General features: G+C 38.5%; 1 protein-coding gene across 1 annotated transcript; it reads right to left on the bottom strand.

The window, feature by feature from the left end:
- Positions 1 to 14,481: 14,481 nt before the first annotated feature.
- LOC309719591 (uncharacterized protein) lies at positions 14,482 to 21,732 on the bottom strand. Its single transcript, XM_082555791.1, has 2 exons — positions 21,320 to 21,732; positions 14,482 to 19,064 (listed from the first exon to the last, which is right to left on the bottom strand). The coding sequence occupies exons 1-2, from the start codon at positions 21,489 to 21,491 to the stop codon at positions 16,588 to 16,590; spliced, it is 2,649 nt and encodes an 882-aa protein (XP_082411917.1). The 5' UTR covers positions 21,492 to 21,732; the 3' UTR covers positions 14,482 to 16,587.
- Between the last annotated feature and the right edge of the window lie 104 nt (positions 21,733 to 21,836).

Below are 21,836 nucleotides of genomic sequence, written 5' to 3'. Positions count from 1 at the left end.
ATTCTATTTTGTAAGTAGACTGGCTTTGACTACTACATTCCTAACATTATTATGCAATAGGATTTTTGCCATGCAAAGTATCCATTTGAAAGTGTAAGTTATTTAGCAGACTAAGAGAGAATTATTGAACATTATAATGATTAATTAAATGTTTAAATAATGCTCATTTCCAAAATTGCATTTATTATTGGACTCCACATGAGTAGCTTTGCATGATTCGCAGTTCAAAATAATCCTGATTTACCTTACACTGGCCTTTGTGGCAGCACCTCTGTTCATTCCCTGAATTCTGTGACACTGAAACAAAGGATGCAAGTCTAGCGTCTAGTCCATGTAGAGAAACCAACATTTTTAACACTTTTACCCAACTTTACATCTCTCAACCTTATAAAAAAAAGGCTTCGGTGGCAGATTAATCCCAATCTCTACGTTTATATAAAAACATGAGCTGTGCATTATAACTGAACCAAGAAATGCAATAAAAGAATCAAAAGTAATCAAGAATTTCATTTGAAATTATTCTGTAACTGAATCTGTATAACTGTGCGAGGTTTGTACAAAATACTCAGAAAAATCATTCTTGTTTGATTCCAGCTGCTGTTGAGACCAAGACAGATAGAAGCTGCTGTTGATGAATCTCTGATCCTACTTTTACATAATGAACTCTGCTGCCACAAGGCACATTTGTCAGTTTTTGAAATGCAGAGTATGTTTCTGATATCATGATGGATTTGAGCATATAAAGAGGTTTCAGCAGCTGACGTTGGACAGCTTAGTGACTTGAGTGTCAGTGGTTTTGTGGGTGTCAGTTCAGTGTGGGTACAGAACCAAAAGCTCTTCCGAAAATACTTTCAGATGGGATTTTTTTTTTTTTTTTTTGACAAAGACGTGCAGCTGCCTTTGTCATCTAGGCATATGTGCACTCATGCAGATGGGCAAGGCCGCCCCCACATATTACATACACACACTTCTCCCATTACTTGTCTGTTGTCTTTCCACAGCTCATGTTCACCAGATGCAGGAGAAAACAGATGAGAGAGAGTAACAGATAAAGTAAAATAGGAGTAAGGCACGGCAGGGAGGGGATGGAGAGCGCGGAGAAGAAACAGATGTGTGTGCGTCTGATGATTCAAACCTGCAAGGTGAAGAAAATAAGTAGGGAGGTGAAAGGGGACTATCAGTCGGCGATGAGGAGAAAGGAGGTGAGAAAAGAAAAAAGATGACGTGTGAACCTCATTTGGCCAAGCTGAAGAAAAAAACAAAACAAAACAAAACACATGATGGTCCTTCTTGTGACATCTTGTAAACATCTTCTGATGATGATGATGACGGTGGTGGTATTAAAATTCAGTACATGAATGAATAAATAGATGAATGAATAAAGGGAAAATGCAAAACCATGACTTGCTGAAAACAAAAAAAAAAATGAACTTCAGCATTTAGAAATCACACAGGGCAAGAAACCAAGGCAGTGAGAGGGAGGGCAACAGGAATATTAGGAAAAATATATTAAATATTTCAGAAAGCACTTGGCTCTTTCTCCTTACGCCTTCACTGTGAGCAATGTGTCAAGGACTTCAAAGGATTTGCAGTTGAAATAGAGAACAGAGGATCCGCAATCCACTATCACAGAACAGCAGCAAGATCTTCTGCTAGATCTTTTGTAATGGACTATAAGGGACACCGAAGGGGACTTTAGGCGTTCCCTTCACTTTAGGAATCACTAACCCCTCAGCAAATCCTTTCCCTTATTGGCGGGCAAAAGAAAATTGTTCTGGCTGTTCCTCTCTCCAAAGTTTGTGTTACATGTCCATTCTTAGGTCTTTTAACCCAGCTTTCTAATGTTAAATAGGTGAACTGCTTCCTGTGATATGGTCTATTTGTATTTGATCGAATCGTATGAGAGCTGAGTTAGACCCTAGCTAAAGGAAGCATTTTAATTCCTTAAGCATTTTAAAATGAGGTACGAAATTCTTAAAATGAAAACCCCACCGCTTGATGGCTGCTATATCTTGGGACAAAGCTACTGTAGTTAGATGTGATTGTTACAAGACTGTGAATAGACAGAAGATGAATAATTATTGCAAGGCTCAATGGGTCAGAGATGGGTGAAAGAGCTGGGGCAGAGCAGGGTAGAGTGGATGAAAGATGCATGGATAACTGGGCAGATTGCTGGCTGTGCAGAGCAGTGGGGGAACTTTAGGTGAACAGATGAGAGTCCAGAACAAGAACTAATCCAAGCAAATAAAGAGTGAAATTTTAAGCACAGCAACCAGTGTTTGCTCTGTTTTTTATCCATCTAATCATCCATCCAGGCAGCGTACACATTGGACTTTATTTATTTTAGTGTAACAAAATTCAATTTTCCCTTCGATTCTGTTCTTCTACAGCAAAGTTATAAAAGTTAGTTATAAAGCTGTGAAAACGAATCTTACATAGTTTTTTAAAAATTCTATTTGTATTTCTAAAAGTTAGATAAAAATTAAAAACTTAACTTCTTCATGAAAAGAAGTTTCCTACAGGTGAAAGAAGATGTCAAAATGACTCCCCTGTTGTTTCTCCTGTTAACTTAATTCTTTGCAATGGTTAAAGTTTAGGTTTGTGTATCAGTAACAAAAACAACAACAAACGCATCTATTGGAGATAATTTATCTGATTTTCAAGAGCGGGACCACATCTCCATACACAAACCTTGTGGTTCTCGTCTATATATGACTCCCCCCGGCACTTAAAGCTGTTTGTTTTTGTGCCCCATCCTCCCTCCCTTTTTAAATTCATTCCCTTCTCATTAGTACATGGGGATCTGCCCAGCCCGGGAGCTGCCGCCAGTCCCCACTGAGGCCTTCCCCAAACCGCAGTCTCAATCCATGCTCAAGCCATCTGCCATTATCTACTAGAAATGCTGTCAAACCAAAAATGAGGATGTGGTCCCAGCTAGTGAAAGAAGATGTTATAGCCAATAAAAATTAGCAGATCCTTGGAGCTCAAATCCTGGTGAGTTCACCAAACACTCAGATTTTTTTCCCTAAATCATGCATCTCATGTATCTATGCATCTGAGAGCTTCTACAGAGCCTTTCATATGGCACTAGGTCAAACCAGAACACAGAAAAAGACAGGGAGCCTCCTCGAGATATCTAGAGAATGCTGAACATGGCTGACAAATGAAGACACAGCTGCTTCATCTGAGAGCTCCTAGTCTCTCAGGAACGTGGAGTTATGAGGCCACTTACACACGACTATGTTTGCTTAGTCTCTGACACGGAAAGACAACCAACAAGAGAAGTGGGAAGAGAGGGAGGAAGGAGGAAAAGGAAGGAGATGGGCGAAAGGCCGATGGTAAAGAACAAAGTTATAAAAACGATGGATTCCATTAAAAAGAGAAAAGAAGGTACGCTAGAAAGGTACTGGAAGTCAGCACATGTAATCACACTTAACTGCTTTCAAAGCAAACGAAAGCCAGACAGAGTCAGAGTCATTGTCCCATTGGCAGTAATATTAACAATTTCAAACATCAGCCCCTTTATTATATATAATTTGTGACCACAGGGGTGTTTGGACTTTCTATAATACCTGCAAACTGCAACTTTCATTTCTTTAAATAAGTCAGAAGAGACTGTGCTTTAGTATAGTTTCAGTATGATCTCTTCAAGCTTTCTCGGGAAAATAAAAAGGTGAGCTAAAACAGCCAAACAGACTTTCAGCTGACTTTTTAGTGCAGCCTTCTTTGTAGATATTATTTTCATTTTTTTGTAACTCATGTTACTCATTTGGAGACAGATTTCTGCAACAAAAATACAGTTTTGTCTCATAAATGTAAAAACCAATGTGTTTTTGTCTGTTCTATTGATTCACTGCAGATCACAATTTTTTTTATTGACCTTTTGCCAACAGCTTATCTACAAAAGAGAAAAACAAGCTGATAAAATGAAAAATTATGCTATTAATGATATTACCTCTCTAGATGGGATGCATGTTTATCTGATGGTATATTTGTTGTGAATTAATTTGCCAGATTTTAAGTAATAGGTTTATTTGGTTTATCAAATGTCAACTCTCAAAGATGATATATTCAAAATGTTTTGAATAGACAGACCAACTGTCCACAGACATATTCATACTATCACAGAACAAGCTGTAAAGTTAAATATCAGAGAAGCTGGATTCAGTAGTTGGTTGCTTAAAAACAGTTATTTTTCTGTGTTCTTGTGCTTTAATGTGAAACAATTTTTGTTATCTATTGATTTTTTTTTTTTTTTTTGCAAAGAAAACAAATTGTAGCTTCTTGATGGGTCTAGAAAGATCAACACACACTCATACAGACAAGAATGCACACACTTCAAACTTCAACCAAAGGGTGTCAATCATTGCTCTTGGTTGGTGGCCTTATGGTGTCCATCTCCAGACTAAACCACCCACACAACTCATTCAGACACTCTCACAACAAAACACTTGAAACAGCTGGGCAAGCTAAACCTGTATCAGTGAAGGCAAGAAGCTCATTGGAGACAGGGGTTTTCTTTGAAGTTGTGTCGCTCGGTCTGTGTGCCAATCCTTTTGTGGCCTGAAGAAGATTTACAGCTTGTCCTGCTCACCTCTGCTTTCCTACAGCTGCTTCAACACTGTCTGCTGGTGACAGCCACACAGCTCATAAAGGCTCCCATAAACGCCAAAAATATCACCTTGCTAATTTAGTAAGTGGAATGGCTCATCCAATAATGCATACAGTAAAGGTTTGCTTGGTTAGCATAACCTATACATGTGTTATTTTTACTTAGTTTTTTACAGCTGCAACAATTAGATGTCTTTGTTTCTTTTTTTTCAATACATTAATGTTCCAATACAAGAAGTTGAAATGATAAGAAACCAAGTTTTGTTTTCTGAAAATGTGAGCATGTTGACAAATGCTATGACCACCTTCCCCATAGTAATAGAGGGAAACCTGAGTGTTAGACTAGGGCCTAAAGCACAATTAAGAAGTGAACTGGCACCCCCTGCTGGCCACCTGATCAGAGCCGTACCAGCAAGACACCTGTTTAAAGGTGATAAACAACATTATTATTTTTTCTAATAAAATATTTGATTTACAGATATAAAAGTAACAAAAGCATGTTCCATGTCAAGTTGTTCCTACTCCTTATAAATCTGACCTGGCAGAAATGCTGGGTTCATGGCTGACTGTAAATTATTAGTTAAATGGCATAACTGATTGATTACTGCAGTTATTGTCAGCATCTGGACATTTATTAATATGTAAAGCAAGTACATTTAAATAAATAATACATTGAAACTAACCATAGAAATTTGTGTTATCCATAATTAAATTATTCGTGTAATCTGTATTTAGTTGACAAAGGAAGGAGTGCCCCCATTATTTAATACACCAGTAATAAACCATTAATTAAGATATTTTATTACAAAATCTTTTATGTGATACAAATTAAATGTTGTTGAGTTCTGGACTGCTGTTTGGACAAACTATTCAATGTGCAGTTCACCATGTGGAAAATTGCTATTAACCAGTTCTTTAGAAGTATGACCTTCAGGGCTGCGTATACTTTCTTTTTTCCCAAGGTATTTTCTAAATATAAAATTTTCTAATTTTCTAAAGTTAATATCTTCAAATATGTTGAAAAAATAATTTCACAGCAGAAAAAGAAATGAAAGAAAACTAAAATGAGCGTTCATAGAGGAAATATACCACACTGACATGATGCACATTGACATGGATGGCAACAAATCTATTGCTCATCCTAAACTGTGCTGACAGCAAAACCCCGCTGTACCACACAACCACATATAAATTATTTATTTGCATTATTTAACAGCTGGCTGAATAATTTTCCTCCCCTGCTGCTTTCCTTTCCGCCGCACCCCTGCCTACCCAGATTTTAGGGCAATTTAGAGCCCACATTTATTTCTATTTGGAAAAAAAGATCTCACTGCATCCAGTCTAAATCACTGCAACAACTGAGCAGTAGTTAAAGGCCATTATTTATGTAGATCTCGGGAAGCCCGGTTGAAACTAGAGTACCTGTCACCCACAGCTAAAAGGGAAATATCGAAAGTTTGAGGACCAAAGAATTAATGTCACTATTACACAACTCTAACTACCTTTTCTGGCTCTGCACTAGAAAAATAACTTCCATAGTTCCCTGCTGTGATCAGGCAGTCGCTTCCTTTTAAATACCAAGGAGTCATCTCGTCAAATATTTCCACACCATGTCACCTTGAAACAATCTCTTCCCACTCTGCTTTCTGCTCCAAAGTTTCCATTAAACTCTTGGCTTCCTCCTTTCATTACATTTTATTTATTTTCTGAGCTCTTAAATGATTATACTGAGGTCATGGGAATACTGTAAGAGAAATATTTCCTTGGGTTTTGGTACTGCTTAAACTGTTTTCCTGTAAAAGCACTTCCAGTATGTAACGTAGACTGTAGAATTAGAGTTCAAACTTCTGTCAGCAATTCCCTGAGAGCCGCCACCATAAATTATGCTAGCCACAATCCAGAACAATAGAGCTTCAGCCATCCTTTGATGCTTGTGTAAGATGGGAAATATAACCAACTTGGAGAAAATGCACTCACTGGCTACGTTACTAGATAAACCTTGTTATTAGAAGGTTGGACTCCTTTTTACCTTCAGAACTGCCTGAATTATTCATGACATTGACTCAACTGGGTGCTGAAAACATTCCTCAGAGCTTTTGGTTGATTTGGACATGATAACCTCACCCAGTTGCTGCAGATTTGTCAGCTGCACATCCAGCATATGAATCTGTTCCACAGCATCCCAAAGGTGCTCTATGGGATTGAGCAACAATACTCAGGTAGGTTTTGGTGATTGATGCTCAATTGGTACTAAGAGGCCCAAAGTGTACCAAGGGACTATGCCCCACATCATTACACAACCACCATCAGTCTGAATCATCGATGCAATGCAGGATGGATCCACCATCATTTTGTACATATTGCAACATAAATTGCGACTCATCAAACAAAGCAGCATTTTTACAAATCTCTAAATTCCAATTTTGGTGAGCCTGTGCAAATTTTAACCTCAGTTTCTGGTTCTTAGCTCACTTCAGATGCTGTATCTGCCACAAGGTTTGACACGTTGTGCATTCAGACTATTGTGCATGCATACCTTGGTATAAAGAGTGGTTATTTTGAGTTATTGTTGCTTTCCTATCAGCTTGAAGCAGCCTGGCTATTCTCCTCTGACCTCTGGCATACACAAGGCATTTTTACCCAGAGAACTGCTGCTCACTATTTTCTGTTATTTTGGACCATTCTATGTAAACTCAATTGTTGTGTAGGAAAATCCCAGTAGATCAGCAGTTTCTGAAATACTCTGACCAGCCTGTCTGGCACCAACAACCTATGCCACATTTAAAGTCACTTACAGTCCATAATTTGCTGAAAAAGACAATTTTTAGTTTTGCCCCTGTACACCACCACAGTGGTATTTAAAATCAATCAATGTTGACTGGAGTACATTCATTCAGCTCAGAGTTTTGCTTTGGGTGTTTGTTTGTTTTTTGTTCTATGTAGCAATTCAAGCCATTTTTATACATAGTCCCACAATTTTATGGAGAGGTGAAATCTCTTCCGTTGTCATTTATGACTAATGAAGTTGATTCAAACTGTTTAACTTCTATATTATAGCTTTCCACTGTAATTTTAACTATAGGGCCTAAAGAGATCTCAGTGCAACGATTCAATATTCTTTAAAAGCATGAATGCACAGAACAGAGCTAAAGTGCACGATGATAAAATAATTTCCTTGGTAAATATAAACAACTTTTCAGCATCAAACCACCTTAAACAATATCATCAAGGAGACCGGCTTATCATTGTTAAGGTTTACAATCACGAGATGCCTTCATGAATGAACATACAGAGTGGTTACAACAAGGTGCACAGCACTGGTTACACTCCTGAACAGGAAAACCAGTTTAGACTTCTAGACATCTAAAAGAGCCTGCACAGTCCTGGAAAAATATTATTTGGTCAGATGAAACCAAGATGTGGATAGCATGTCACAGTGCAAATGGATAATGAGCCAAAGTATAATCCAAAAACAAGTGAAGAGTTTCTCATGGCGAAGAAATTGGATATTCTTCGATAGCACTTGATCTCAGTGCAATAGCTCTTCAGTCCTTAAATACAAAACTAAATGCAAAAAAAGAAAAACACAGCAACTGAAAGCGACTGCAACAAGGTCTGGCAGACCATCTCAAGAGAGGAAACACATCATTTTTATGATGTCCATGGATTCTAAACTTCAGGGAGTCATTGACTGCAAATGATTTTTGATAAAGGTATTCAAAACAATCCTTACAATTAAATTATACATTATAAATTATATTTGCCTGTCCAAACATGAGCCACTAAATGTCATGTAAAAATGCAAAATTTTTGTAAAACCCCTTTAATAAAGATGAAACTCTGCCTTTGATTGTGTGATTTAAATCTACTGTGGTGGGTCTTCAGAGGCAAAACTACAAAGATTATGTCTGCCTAACTGTAAATGACCTTTTTCCCCCTATTCTGATGCTCTGTTTGAACTTCAGCAGGTCTTCTCAGCCATGTCTACATGCCTTAATGCAGAGTTGCTACTATGTGAGTGACTGATTATACTTTTTGTATTAACAAACAATGGAACAAGTGTACCTAATAAAGTGACCTTCCGTGTAAATGGATCTGCAACATTACATGAGTTAACATTAACATCGATTACGTGTACGTTCATGTAAACTTGATGGAAGAAAATCTTTTGCTTTGGTACTCTGAATGCAGCACTAATTCCTGCCACAGCCAGTCACTATATGAACAATTGTTTTAGGCCTATGAGTCATCTATCCTTCGTGCCAACATCCATGGCACACCTGTTGCTCCAGTTTTAAAAATCCCACATCCTGTGAAAATTAGACATAACATTTAAAAAAGCATGCATAAATCCTTACACAAAAACGCAAACAAACAAAGCCCAAACAAAACTGGGGTCTCAAAATTGCTATGTTGGTAACCATCAAATTGCAAGGTGACTTAGTTTAGTTTATACAGCTATAAAAACATAATTATGCACTGTGGATTTATGAATACTGTGGTTTTTAAAATTAGGTCCCTAAGAAAAGCTAAAAACCTTTCTGTTAATTTGTTCCCTTTCCCCAAGCCTTTGATTCACCCACTGTGGCGAGATAAACGTTTATAAATCACTGGGTTAGCAACAGAGACACTTCCTAAAAGCACACAAGTGTGTCGGGCCAAAATGAATATGGTTTTGATCTGGAGTACATGCCAACACTCCAGCCAATGCTAATCGCTTGGGAAAGCTTGTGAAAACCATGATGGATTTTGCAGACATGGTTTTTGAGCTTTGGGTTTCATCACAAATCCATTTAAGCTTTTATGTAATTTGGTTAAATATACAGAATCCTTTTTATCTTTTTATGTGTCCATTTTGGACTGTCTAACGTTGGTGGAAAATATGATATTGAGATGGACTTCTTTTATTAAACCTGAACTCTGCAGTGTGTGTGTGTGTGTGTGTAAAGCTGACAAAGAAAAAGAGTGAAGCTGAGTGACAGAAGGTAAAAGCCAAACATTGTCTGTTATGTTTTCTTTATGGTGTTCTGCTGGCACCAGTTTGAGAGAAAAGCTCAGCTTCCAGCTGCGACCACTTGTCTGATGCCATTTTCCCCACTGTCAGCAAGTGAGCATGGACAGTGACTAACACAGAGCTGTTAATGAAATCAAGAGTTGAGTTTTCTGTAAGTATGTAAAGAAGGATACCTGTATTATAGCCCAAAATAACAACCAAATGTAATTATTTGATCACGTGAAGCAAAATATCTGACTATTGTTCAAAGACGTCCTTGTGATTGAAGCATTTCCTCTAAGCTCCACATCTGGGGCTCCACATCTGGGGCTCCACATTTGGCGCACAGACCCTTATTTTGAAGTCTTGCTTTGGACTGGTGGAAGACTGAATGATTAAAAGAAAGTTCTCTATAGCCTCTTCAATTCTAAAACAATGACAAGGATCACAGGCTGCCTTTAAGACAGCTGCATCAGATAATTTATCGGCAAGCAATAAAACAGATTAAAAAGTCAATAGACGCACTGAAAAGAAGTAAAATTCTGGATGGCATTTGAAAAACAAGGCTTTGAAAATGTAAAAATAAAAATATCAGATTAGAAGGCTTGGGCTAAAATGAAAGTGGACTAGACTAAAAAAAAAGAAAACCCAGAAATGGCATCTTTGTGGATATTGCCAAATTAACATACTTAATAAATTATGCCTCGAACTTTAAAGATGTCATTAAATGCTAAACACAATAACCCCTTTCAACTGCCCAGCAAAACAAAACAATTAATTGTCCTCTGGTGACAGCTATACTATCCATTACACCACTGAGTGTTTTTGCATTCTTAAAAATATTAAAGCACCAAAATGGTAATGTAACAATTACGCTTGCATGCTTGCCAGAAATTTTCAAAAGTACAACATTAAAAGATTAAAATTACAGTTGTACTCTTTTCTTGGAAAATAGCAACCACTTCATGTTCTTTCAGCTTGGGTGGCTGTTCTTGCTTAGGTTAAAGTCTCTCATGAAGCTGTTGATAGCACCTAGACGACAAATGTGTGGTCCTGTGAAGTGCACATGTTGTGTTGCACATAGATGTCTTGTAATTGTCACAACACATAAGGTTGTTTATTGTGTTCATGTATTAGAGGAACATTAACAAGTATACTTCTTGACATCTTTGTCAGACTGCTCTTATCCTTATGACTGCACTTTGTTCCTGAATTGAATTTAACATGACTCCCTGAATTTGTGAGACTAAGCTGTGTTCTTTTGATTACAATAAGAGGACCCCTTCATCACCCTCAACTTTCATCAGAATATCCTCTTTTGCACGATTTACTTTTAATAGATGACATAGTCGGTTAAAAAAAATAATCAGAAAACAGTGGGTGACAGATACTTTGTCTGATGTAACAGTGCTGCAAACACTTGCAGACAATCTATGAGCGCTGCACCGGGAGCAAGTTACATAATAATCTCTTATCATGAATGTGCATCAGAAAAAGTCAAAAATCAAATTTAAGATCACAATAAATCATGGTTTTGTAACTGGTAATAAAATCCAGTTTGATGCTGTGCAGCACACTACGCAGCAGATTAGAACCAAAGGCAACATCAGCATGAAACAACTGTCTCTGAGCTCTGCAGTTAAGAGGCAATTATGAGATGAAGAACAAGCTAAAGCAAACCAAGAAAAAATTATCCCTGAGTTGAAATCTTTCTGTAAGTGTGATTCTTAGCTAAATATATCATGTGGAAGAAACCTTAAAAGCCACTGCTTCTCAAGCATGTAACAAACAAATGTGAGATTTCAGGATTACATTGAAATAATTAACTCATGCATGCAGAAAGCAGACATGTTGAAATAATATAGAGCCAAATCCCCCCCCCCCCCACACACACACACACACCAAAGAAGAAAATAAAAAGCAGCTTAGGAGGAAAAATGTGTTACCAAATCTTTTCTGTTAAAACTATCATTCATACAGTATATTGGCCCAACAACAATGAAGTGGTTAAATTCATGTGGAGCACCCATGAAAACATATCAGTCCCAATGGCAGTAGCAGCAAAGAGCAGAAATTAGCAGCCAGCCAGATGTCAACAAAGAAACCACAAGCAAATTTGCACAGAACATTAAACAGTCCGCATCAGCTGCAGCCTCAGCCTCGGCTTTTAAGACGCCTGTCGCCATGCCACGAGCACAAAAACTGACCGAAGAGAGCCGATGTGACATCACAAACTCACATTTTGCATATTAACATACAATTCTTACCTTGAAGGAGCAGGAGGCCTGCAGCTGGGCGTGAATGTATTTTATGATTAAAACGTTCGGTTTGTTGATAGTTTAACCTTTCTAATGCAATGCAATACATACTGCTAAGAGCATAACATTTGCAAAGGTGCCGTGTAGTAGTATTGGAGTATAGTAATCTGCAGAGGAATTTGGAGACCAAATGACACGCCGTGCAAAGGTGAAGAGGTGCGTTCAGTGTCTGGGAGTAATGAAGAGGATTTCCGTTGATGTTTTAGGCTAATGGAGTTGACAGGATCAGCTGCAATGCTACTTCTGATAAAGAGGTTTTAAGGCATAATGTTTACAATTAAAAGTTCAAGCATGGGTTTATTTTGTCATTTAGGATAATAACGTATGATAATGGCTTACTAATTAGAGTATGCTTTTTTTTAAAAAGTTCATTGCAAGAATTCTGAGAAAGATTAAGATGTTTGACGCAGAGAAGCATGAAAATGCAAACAGATTATACTAGCCGACACACACAACAAGAAGGCAGTAAAACAAGTATCTAACGGTGTGTGTGGCCTGCTCCTTGGTATGACAGGCAGATTGGGGGAGTGAAACTGTGGCCCCTTCTAGTGCTGCTGGTCTATATCCTGTGGTCAAACTGTTTGAAAGTGAAGATATCGTTGGGATTCTGGGGGTTTCTATTTGTTAACACAACTGTGCTCTAAATGGAGGATTAAAATTATGAGTAAGGTGATTTATCTTGGGGCAATTAAAAAATAGTGCAGTTTGATTGTTTGTTGTTTGTTGTTTTTTGTCTTTTTTCTGTTTGTGCCCTCGGCCGGCCGTGCCACAGTAGCGCTCCATCAATCACGTAATGAATTGTTACACGTAACAAGTCATGTTTGAAATTGATATTGTTGTGGTCGGTGTGTGTGTGTGTGTGTGTGTGTGTGTGTGTGCGTGTGTGTGTGTGTGTGTGTGTGTGTGTGTTTGGGGGTTCGGTGCAGCCAGCTGTACAAACAGAGTCTGGATGACTCATGAACCCACCTGTGAGTTACTAATAGTCCGAAATGACAGTGGACCCACTGTGATTCTGTAACTCGGAGTCACTGATAAAGCACTGCAACAAAGCCTGATAAATATACAGTACAAAGAGGCAGGTGGGTGGTCTCTTCTACAGACAGATAGGTAGTCTTGGCCTGCTCTCCATTGTAAGAATCTGTTGTCAATTTCTTATCACTCTGTATATGCAACTATATAAATGCACATCTGACAGCAACTTCGGCACTAAAATAATATTTTTGCACTGACTAAACTTTTGATTATTGTGTAACTATAACAGTGCAGAGAGAAATGTGAGGAGATAAAGCATATAAGGGAAGGAAAAGAAGCAAATCCACAGCTAGACTGTTTTGCGATAAAAAATCTGAAGATGTTTTCCGGATAGTCTGCTTAATTCTTAGCTAAATAGATAAACAATGACCAAAAAAGGGCTTTTAGTTTTACTACAAGAGTTTTAACTTCATACTGTAAAAATATTTTCCCAGGACCTTCGTGTTTTGCCTTTGTTTGTTAATATATTTATTTATTTCAGATTCTGCTCTTTAATTCTGCTGTGATCTTCTTTGAAGTCGTGCCCATACGCTCTGAGAGCTGTTCTGTCATCAGCTGCAGGTGTTTATAGCAGTTAGCTGTGTTCTAGTTGTTTCAAGATATTGTGGGGAAAAAATAGAAAATACTGTACAGGGATTGTTGATAGCAGCATGAAAGCAGCAGTTCAATTTGCAGATTTTTAAAAATCGATTATTAAATCACATTTTCTCATGATGCAGCCAAAAATATAATGGACCACATGATGGCAGAATGGGACTGAGTAAACAAGTAATCAATTTTTTTGTGTCCACTCACTGTTACGTGACCATGTGATGTATCTCAAATTACCACATTTTTGTTAGCCTCCAAATTACATTTTAACTCTTTCACCCAACAAATATGTACTTTTGTGAAGAACAATAAAAATAGTAGTTTACTTTGTAACATTTTTAAAACTTATTTTAACATTTTTTTAATTATTTGGAAACCATAAAACTAAAAATAAAAACATAATAGGTCTTTAATATCTTTAGATAGACCTGACATTATACATGTGAACACACATTTGCCAGCCACTATATTAGGTACATTATTTCAACTACTACTTAACACAAACATCTAAGCCAATCACTTAATGGATTTAGATATAACAACATACTCAAGACGACCTGCTAAATTTCAAAATGTGCATCATAATAGCAAAAAAATATTTATTGATTTGATTTAAATGATTTTGAATGAGACTTGGTTGTTGGTCTGAGTATTTCAGTTACTGCAGATCTACTGGGAATTTCAAACACAACCATCTCTAGGCTGTGCAGGGAATGGTTTGAAAAAGGGAATATTCACTGATCAACAGTTCTCTGTGTGAAAAAGGTCCTACCAAAGGATACCTTAGAAAAGTGTTCAACAAGCGTACGCAAATATTAAATATTAACCTACATATACACCTGACCTTTGTAACTTTACTTCAGGCTTCAAAAGCAACTTAAGCAGTCTTGTTAAAAACTACTAATATGCTCTAAATAATGAATCATCATCAGAACACATGTTTAATAAGAGCAGAATTTATTGCACTGTAACTTTTTTCTCCTTCACTTACACAAAAACGAATCTCTTAATTCTTCTTGTCTCAATACATCACAAATAATTTAACGAAAATCAACGTGGATCCTACAGATTCAGAAAGAGCACACATTACTTATTGACAATTACAAAAGGCATGGTGGTTTATTGTAAACCCATTAATAAGACATTCACTGACTGTTTTACAAGTCTATGCTCTGATGACAAAAATGGGAAAAAACACTGAAAAAAAAAAATCAAATAAAATCATTACCAACAAGACAAAAAAAAAAAAACCAAACAAACATTGTGTTCCTTTTGCTTGCTGTTCTAGTACAACACTTATTAACACATTGAGGCAATGAAGGCATTCTTGTGGCAAGAAGCACTTCTGTGTACTGTATTTAAACAACTGTAAAGCTCGTCAAAAGTCACAACCACTGGCTTTTGACTCGTCTGACTTTGTTGTCCATGATCTGTCTGATGGAATTCCCAGATTTCTTTAACAAGAATATTTACAGATGTAAAAAACAATCCAAAAACCAAAGCATTTGCTTAAGCAAGAGCAAACGGTACAGAATTATAAATATGTAAAAGTTCACTATCATACAAAACCTTTAAAAAAAATGCAACAGCTTTTTATAGGAAATACCAAGAGGCGTCAGCTTTCCCTGCAGAGTTGGATCTGATATAATATTTACATTGCATTTAGTAATTAATAGTCATGATTATCAAATAATTTAACATTTGCTATAAAAATAAAACTGACTGACTATGGCTTTTGTCCTGAAATATATCGTTTCCCGTTTTTAAATCAGTCACAGGATGTAATGTACCGAATTTCCCAGAGGAACCCACCCGAGGGATTAATAAAGTTTTATCTTATCTCTTATCTCTCTTATCTAATGTGCTTTTACTCCCAGAAGGTGGTGGTAATGCAGTTTGCAGCCACCATTGCACATAAATGGAAACTACCAACAACCCGAAAAGATGGAAAAGTCCAGCCATCAAAACTCTCTGTGAGTAATAAACGACAATGATGTCCAGCGCAAAATGGTCCAGGTAAAGCCAGCATTTGACATCTACAGGAAGTGGTGTTTGAAAAGGGCTGGGGAAATCATCAAAGACCCCAGTCACCCATCACATGGACTCTTCACCCTCCTGCCCTCTGGGAGGCACCACAGGAGCCTCCAGACTAAGACCACCAGGTACCGGAACAGCTTCTTCCCCACAGCTGTCAGACTCCTGAACTCTGCCTCCTGACAGCTGACCCACGTTAACACATGGACTGAACATACACACACCCACAACCACCTACACACACAGACACACACACAATGGACAACTGTATATTCACATTCATAACAGCTTCTGTTCATTCATAACATACTTCATACCGTGTACATATTACATACCACAATAGACCCATTTCTGTAATATACTTACATATCTATATCATTGCTAATATATATTGTAATATATCTATATCATGGCTAAAGCACTTCTGGATGGATGCAAACTGCATTTCGTTGCCCTGTACCTGTGACATGTGCAATGACAAAGTTGAATTCTATTCTATTCTATTCATTTTAGGGGTTAACTGTTCTGATACAGAATTTTCTTTTTGAGTTGCCATAATAAGACTGGCCTTGTTAAGGCCGTATTTAGAATGACATAGTGCAAAAGTGCAACCTTCTCTGAGAAATGCAGACAAAAATAACACAGAATGGAAAGAAAAAAAAGCTCTCACGTCGACTTGTAACAGAAAAGTGTAAGCCAAGAAGGAAAGGGAAAACATACAATCTTTTTGTCACAAATAACAAACTGTCATCAGTGTGAGAGTGTAAAGCTTTCTGTAGTATTTCCAGTATTTGCTTGTAAGCCTTGAAAAGCATAGCTCTTTGCAGATCTTTTACTCAAAGTGACCTTCCTGAATTGATTTTTAACTTCTCACTAGTACCAGAAAAAATACACAATAAAGAACCCTGTTTGACCTCAACACCTGGAATGTCCAAAAAATTCAAAACTATGAAGTAAATCACAAGAAAACGAAAAGCAAAAACAAGTTAATTCATTTGGTACGACCAGTTATTTGGCGGGTTTTTCTGATTCGCTTGCATGTGCACGCTCTTTATGCTTATGAAGTTTTAACCAGGTGGAGAACTGTTCCCCACAACTAGTGCATTTGTAGGGCTTCTCGCCAGTGTGCATCCTCATGTGTCCTTTCAGGTCGGTTTTGTGACTGAACGCCTTATCACACACGGTGCATTTATACGGTCTTTCACCTGTATGTGTTCTGGTGTGCCTTTTCAAAGTCGTGTTGGTAGCAAATTTTTTCTTGCAGTAGGTACACTTGAAGGGCTTTTCCCCCGTGTGCACTCGCAAATGATTCTTGAAAGCAGAAGAATCCGCAAACTCTTTACCGCACTCGTTGCAAGTGTAAGGCTTCTCACCGGTGTGGATTCGCATGTGCTTCTTCATGTTCACACAGGCGCTGAAGCTTTTCCCGCAGGTGCTACATTTGTAAGGCTTTTCCCCAGTGTGAACCCTGGCGTGCAGGTCGAGATTATAACGTCGGTTGAACCCGTTTCCACAGACGTCGCACTTGAAGGGTTTCTCGGCTGAATGAATCACTAAATGTTTATTTAAATCCCAACTTTCCCGGAACATCTTGCCACAAGTCTCACATTTGAACGTCTTCTCAACTGTGTGGCTCTTCATATGAAATTTGTAGTTTTTGAAGTTGGACATCACTTTGCCACACCGGTCACACTTGTAAGGATTTTCCTCATCTTTGGCATTACCACCATCATTCTGGCTTGATGCTTTTAAGCGTTTTTCACTTTCCCTATGTCTCTTCTTTTGTGTTGGATCAGTACTTCCACTTGAGTTTTTGCTCCCATTGTTGTTTCTCTTACTGTGTCTTGCCTCTGTAGTTTGGGTGGATTCCCCACTCTGATCCTTATGTCTTTTCCGTTGTGTTGGGTCGGTGCTTCCTCCTGATGTTGCGCTCCCATCATTTTGTCTTTTCAGCAGTGCTGCTTCCTTACTACTTGAAGACTTTGCGTCTCTATGTCTATGCTTCTTTTGTTTTGTTAAATCCCTGCTTCTGGTTGATAATGTTCTCTGATGTGTAAGTTTCCTACTTGAGGTTGACGTAGTACTTGTAGTCTCATCACCAGGCATCTTATTTGGCGATGTTTCTGTACTTTCGGCCAATGTGGCTTCGTCACTGTTAGAATTCTTACTTTGTGCCATTTCCGTGTTTGAAGGAGAAGCTAGTTTTCCTTCACTCTGCTTCTTTTGTGCTAGGTCAGGACTTGAAATTGAGGATGTGTTCCCCTCAGTGGGTTCTGCCTGAACTGGACTTTCATTTGATGCTACCTGTTCATGGTCACTAGTCTTATTTTGAATTGGCTCAGTACTTTCCATTGATATGTCGTGACATGTAAAGTCTGGTGAAGGCTCAGTGACATCATTTGCGTCCCAGTCTTTATGCTTCTCATTTGGCATTAACTGAGGAGTTGTATTTGATGACATTTTTCCATCTTTGAGTTTCCTACTTGCAGCTAAATCAGTACTTCTGCTTGTTTTTTTCTTGCTGTGTTTCTTTCTAGATGCATACTCATCACTTGTAGCTGATGTTTTCTTACCACTGCTTTTTTCATATAGGCTGACAGATGAGCTTGATTCCCCATCGTGACTTGACTTATTTGCCGCTGGCTCACCATTCCCTTTTAACGGGGGGCTCGCTTGATCGTGTTTCTCATGTGGCGTTACATCGGGGCATCTAGTTTCTGTTGGGCTCTTTGTTAGTGTTTGTTCAGTGCTTTTTGTAGATGTTGTGTAGTCACCACTTTGTTTTGTGTTAGTCGTTAGGCTAGCAGTTGCAGTTGACGTTTCATTCCCATCTATATGTTTCTTGTTCGGTGTTGGCTCAGTACTCATAGCTGATGTGGTCTCACTATTACATCTTACAGTAGGTGTTAACTCAGAATTACTGGTTGATGATGTGTTTTCAATGTTACAACTTCTATCTGATGCTGGCTCATTGCTCTCATTGGTACACACCTGTCCTTCCTCTGTACCACTGTTTGCTGTGCTGCCCACATCATTGTTTTCCTTATCTAACGGCTGCGCTGCTGTAATAGCTGATGATGTGTCCGTATCGCCTCTTGTTGGTGTTTCACTTCCATAGTTACAAGTTATGTCAGCTTGACTCTCCCCTTCATCTGAGTTGTGACAGAAGAAGTGGTTGTCATCATCTGGAGGTGGTACTGGAGAACTCTCTCTGTCACGTTCCTCTTCATTAGGGACACTGGGTTTGGGATCATTACTTGCAGCAGGATTCGTTTGGTCAGGACCTGAAGGCTGAGACTGATCACTGTGGACACTTTGATCAGTTGAAGCTGGAGTCACCTTAGGAGCAGCAGGCGCCTGCTGCTGTTTGAGCTGCTGTCGTTCCTGACTGATGCACATTTCCTCATGCTCATCTTTAATCCGTGTAATATCAGGCTGAACAGTGGAGTCACTCTGCTGCTGACTCAAAGAAGTATTTGCAAGATCTAGAGGGAGGAAGGAAAGAATGGGACAGTGTTTAAAATACTATTTTTTGGCTTATAGCCATTAGCTAAAAATGACACTTTCTGTATGTACATTGTTTATTAGTGATAGAATTTAAAAGCCATGCATCACCTTGAATGTGACAGCATTCATCTCTGTGGTAACTTATAAGGATTAAACTGCTGATAAAAACTGTAACATGCTTTTAAACCGTCCCTTAGTCGTGCTGCAATAGGCTTAGACTGCTGGAGAACTTCCCATGATGCACTGAGCATTTCTGTTTCACTCACCTATCTTCACTCTGAGTGTTTATGTATCACAATTGCATTCAGTCATTAGTAATTATTTAATTTTGGCTGGACATCTAAATGTTGAGGTTTGCATTCTAATACTGTAGGCTCTTTCCCTACAATGTAAAGCGAATTGAGGTGACTTGGTTGTGAATTGGTGCTGCATAAATAAAATCGAATTCAATTTTAAATTGAATTGTATGAATGTATTGGTTTCTGAAAAAGGAGCAAAAAAAGTTTCATTCTGTAAAAAGCATTTCCAAATAGCATTTCCCGTAGTGCTATAGTCACAAAGACAGAGACCTGTAGGTGGGTGTTTAGAGCTAAAATCTATCTACGGAACTGATAACAAAACAAAACAAAACAATAATTGTAGTATTCGACTGACCTCAACCTCAATAATGAACCGACTTTCATTTTCAGGATCTAAATTTAAAATTATAGGACTGCCTCTTTAAAATCTACAAAGCACCCAAGTGGGAAACCAGACTCACCACCAAGCACACTAAAAACTATTCTCTGTGAGTTTAAAGGTATAGGCCAAAAATGTAGACGGCAACCCCGATGCAACCTCACCTAAAGGCATTATTTGGCACATCAAAAGTTATTTATCTCCTCATCTGATCCTGTGGACTTGTGCAAATCATTCATCTGTGAACTAAGAAGCAGAACAGGACAAGCCCCGTGCAGTCCAGGGAGAGACCGTGCAAATTACAGCTCTAATAATTAATGAGGATGTGTCCTCATCATCATTAACGACAACTGAGACACATACTAGTAAGACACTGGATACATTTTGTTCTAGCTGTTAAAATGAAACCTGCTGGGAAGTTTGAATGCAAAAATGTATTGATGTGATATGTCACCAACATTTTGATCAAAAATAGTATCTCGGTATTGTATCTAATAACTCCGCTTAGTTGTTCATTTCCATTGCTTGCTGAGACACAGATGTGTTAATGATTGCCTTGTCCATAACTCATTACCCGCTCGACCTTACACGTGACATGAGACGACTTCCCCAAGACATGCATCATCTATATAAAGCTGGGCATACACTGTGCGATTTTTGGCACGAGTCGTGCGACCGTTTTGGCGATCGGTCCGATTTTGACCTTCATCGTGCGTCGTGCATCGTGTAGTATACGTGGGTTAACGAGAAGCGATTAACACCTCACGACCAGCTCCCGATCATCAATCGCTTGGTCGTGAGGGTGTCACCGCAGCTTCTCACACTGCGCACGCGCAAACACAAATGTCAGCGAAGAAGACGGCGCGGCACGGCAGTGCAGCGTGAGATCCGGACACAAGCGATGGAGGCACAACTTGTAGAACTATGGCAAGCTCATCCGAGCCTTTTCGATGAGGCCTCACAAAATTATCACAACAACCGTGAAAATAGTTGGGTTTACACTGCTGCTCAATCACAGCTGCAATGCTAATGTTTTTCATTAGCAATTTAGCAAAGTTGATGGTGGTGGTGTGCGTGTCTGTGTGAGTGAAAGACAGAATTTCTGTTATAACCTTCATTTTATGGACGCACAGTGTGAGCACTCAGGTCGCATCAGAGCATCGGGCCGTATAGTGTGAGACCCTGCATCGTGACCTACGAACATCTAACCCCTGCGAGTCAATCGTACAGTTTGAGCAGGAGCTGAATGGCGCGACTGAAAAAACCACACAGTGTAAGCCCAGCATTACAAGGATCTTTGGTTCAGCTGAGGATTTGAGGACTTTGTGTCAGCTTTTGTTACATTACCGAGGTACAACATCCAGCTATTAAAAATAAAATAAATTGTGTAATTCAGTGGAAACCAAATGGTACATTATACCTGTCAAACTGGTCTGACCACACACTGATCCTGGTACAATTAAGAAATGAATATCTAAGGACTGATTCATTTTAACCAGTCATCGTTTCAAACATAACAGGACTCTTTACTGAGGAGCAAGGTAATCTGACCGACCTTTATCCTGCAACTTTATCTCCGGTGTGAACACCGTATCCAGCAGCCTGCGTTGACGTGCGATTTCTGACTCGTACTCTTCTACTCTCTTTTCAAACGCTCCCAGTATTTCTTGGGCAGCTGCTGTTAGTCGATCACAGACAAACTTACGCATGCTTTGAACGGGATACATTGTTACATCTAAAATGTAGACGCTTTGACTTCGAAGCTGCCTAAACTTGCGCACTTTTCTTTTAACTTCCGCAAGTGATACTGGGCGATACACACATCCTGTACCCGCTCACTACCACCACCTACTGTCCGGCGTGCAAAAGGCATGCATACATGCATATGTCACACTTACATGTTTCAAATAGTCAAAGAATTTTTAATATTAAGAAAAATCATTTATAAAAAATAACTCGAGTAAATACAAAATGCAGTTTTTCAATGATGATTTCATTTTGTAAGGGAAAAAAGCTCTACAAACTTGCTCTCTACAAACTCTACAAACCTGGCCCTATGTGAAAAACAAATT

Source organism: Aulonocara stuartgranti (assembly GCF_965226115.1).
Source record: "Aulonocara stuartgranti genome assembly, chromosome: 12".
NCBI classification, from domain to species: domain Eukaryota; kingdom Metazoa; phylum Chordata; class Actinopteri; order Cichliformes; family Cichlidae; genus Aulonocara; species Aulonocara stuartgranti.
This window is presented reverse-complemented; position numbering and strand designations above follow the sequence as displayed.

Excerpts from the sequence above, each read along its gene's own strand:
- LOC309719591 (XM_082555791.1), bottom strand. The coding sequence starts at position 21,491 with ATGTATCCCGTTCAAAGCATGCGTAAGTTTGTCTGTGATCGACTAACA. Across the intron at positions 19,065-21,319 it reads GATAAAGTTGCAGGATAAAG|ATCTTGCAAATACTTCTTTG; the intron begins GTCGGTCAGATT and ends TCCTCCCTCTAG.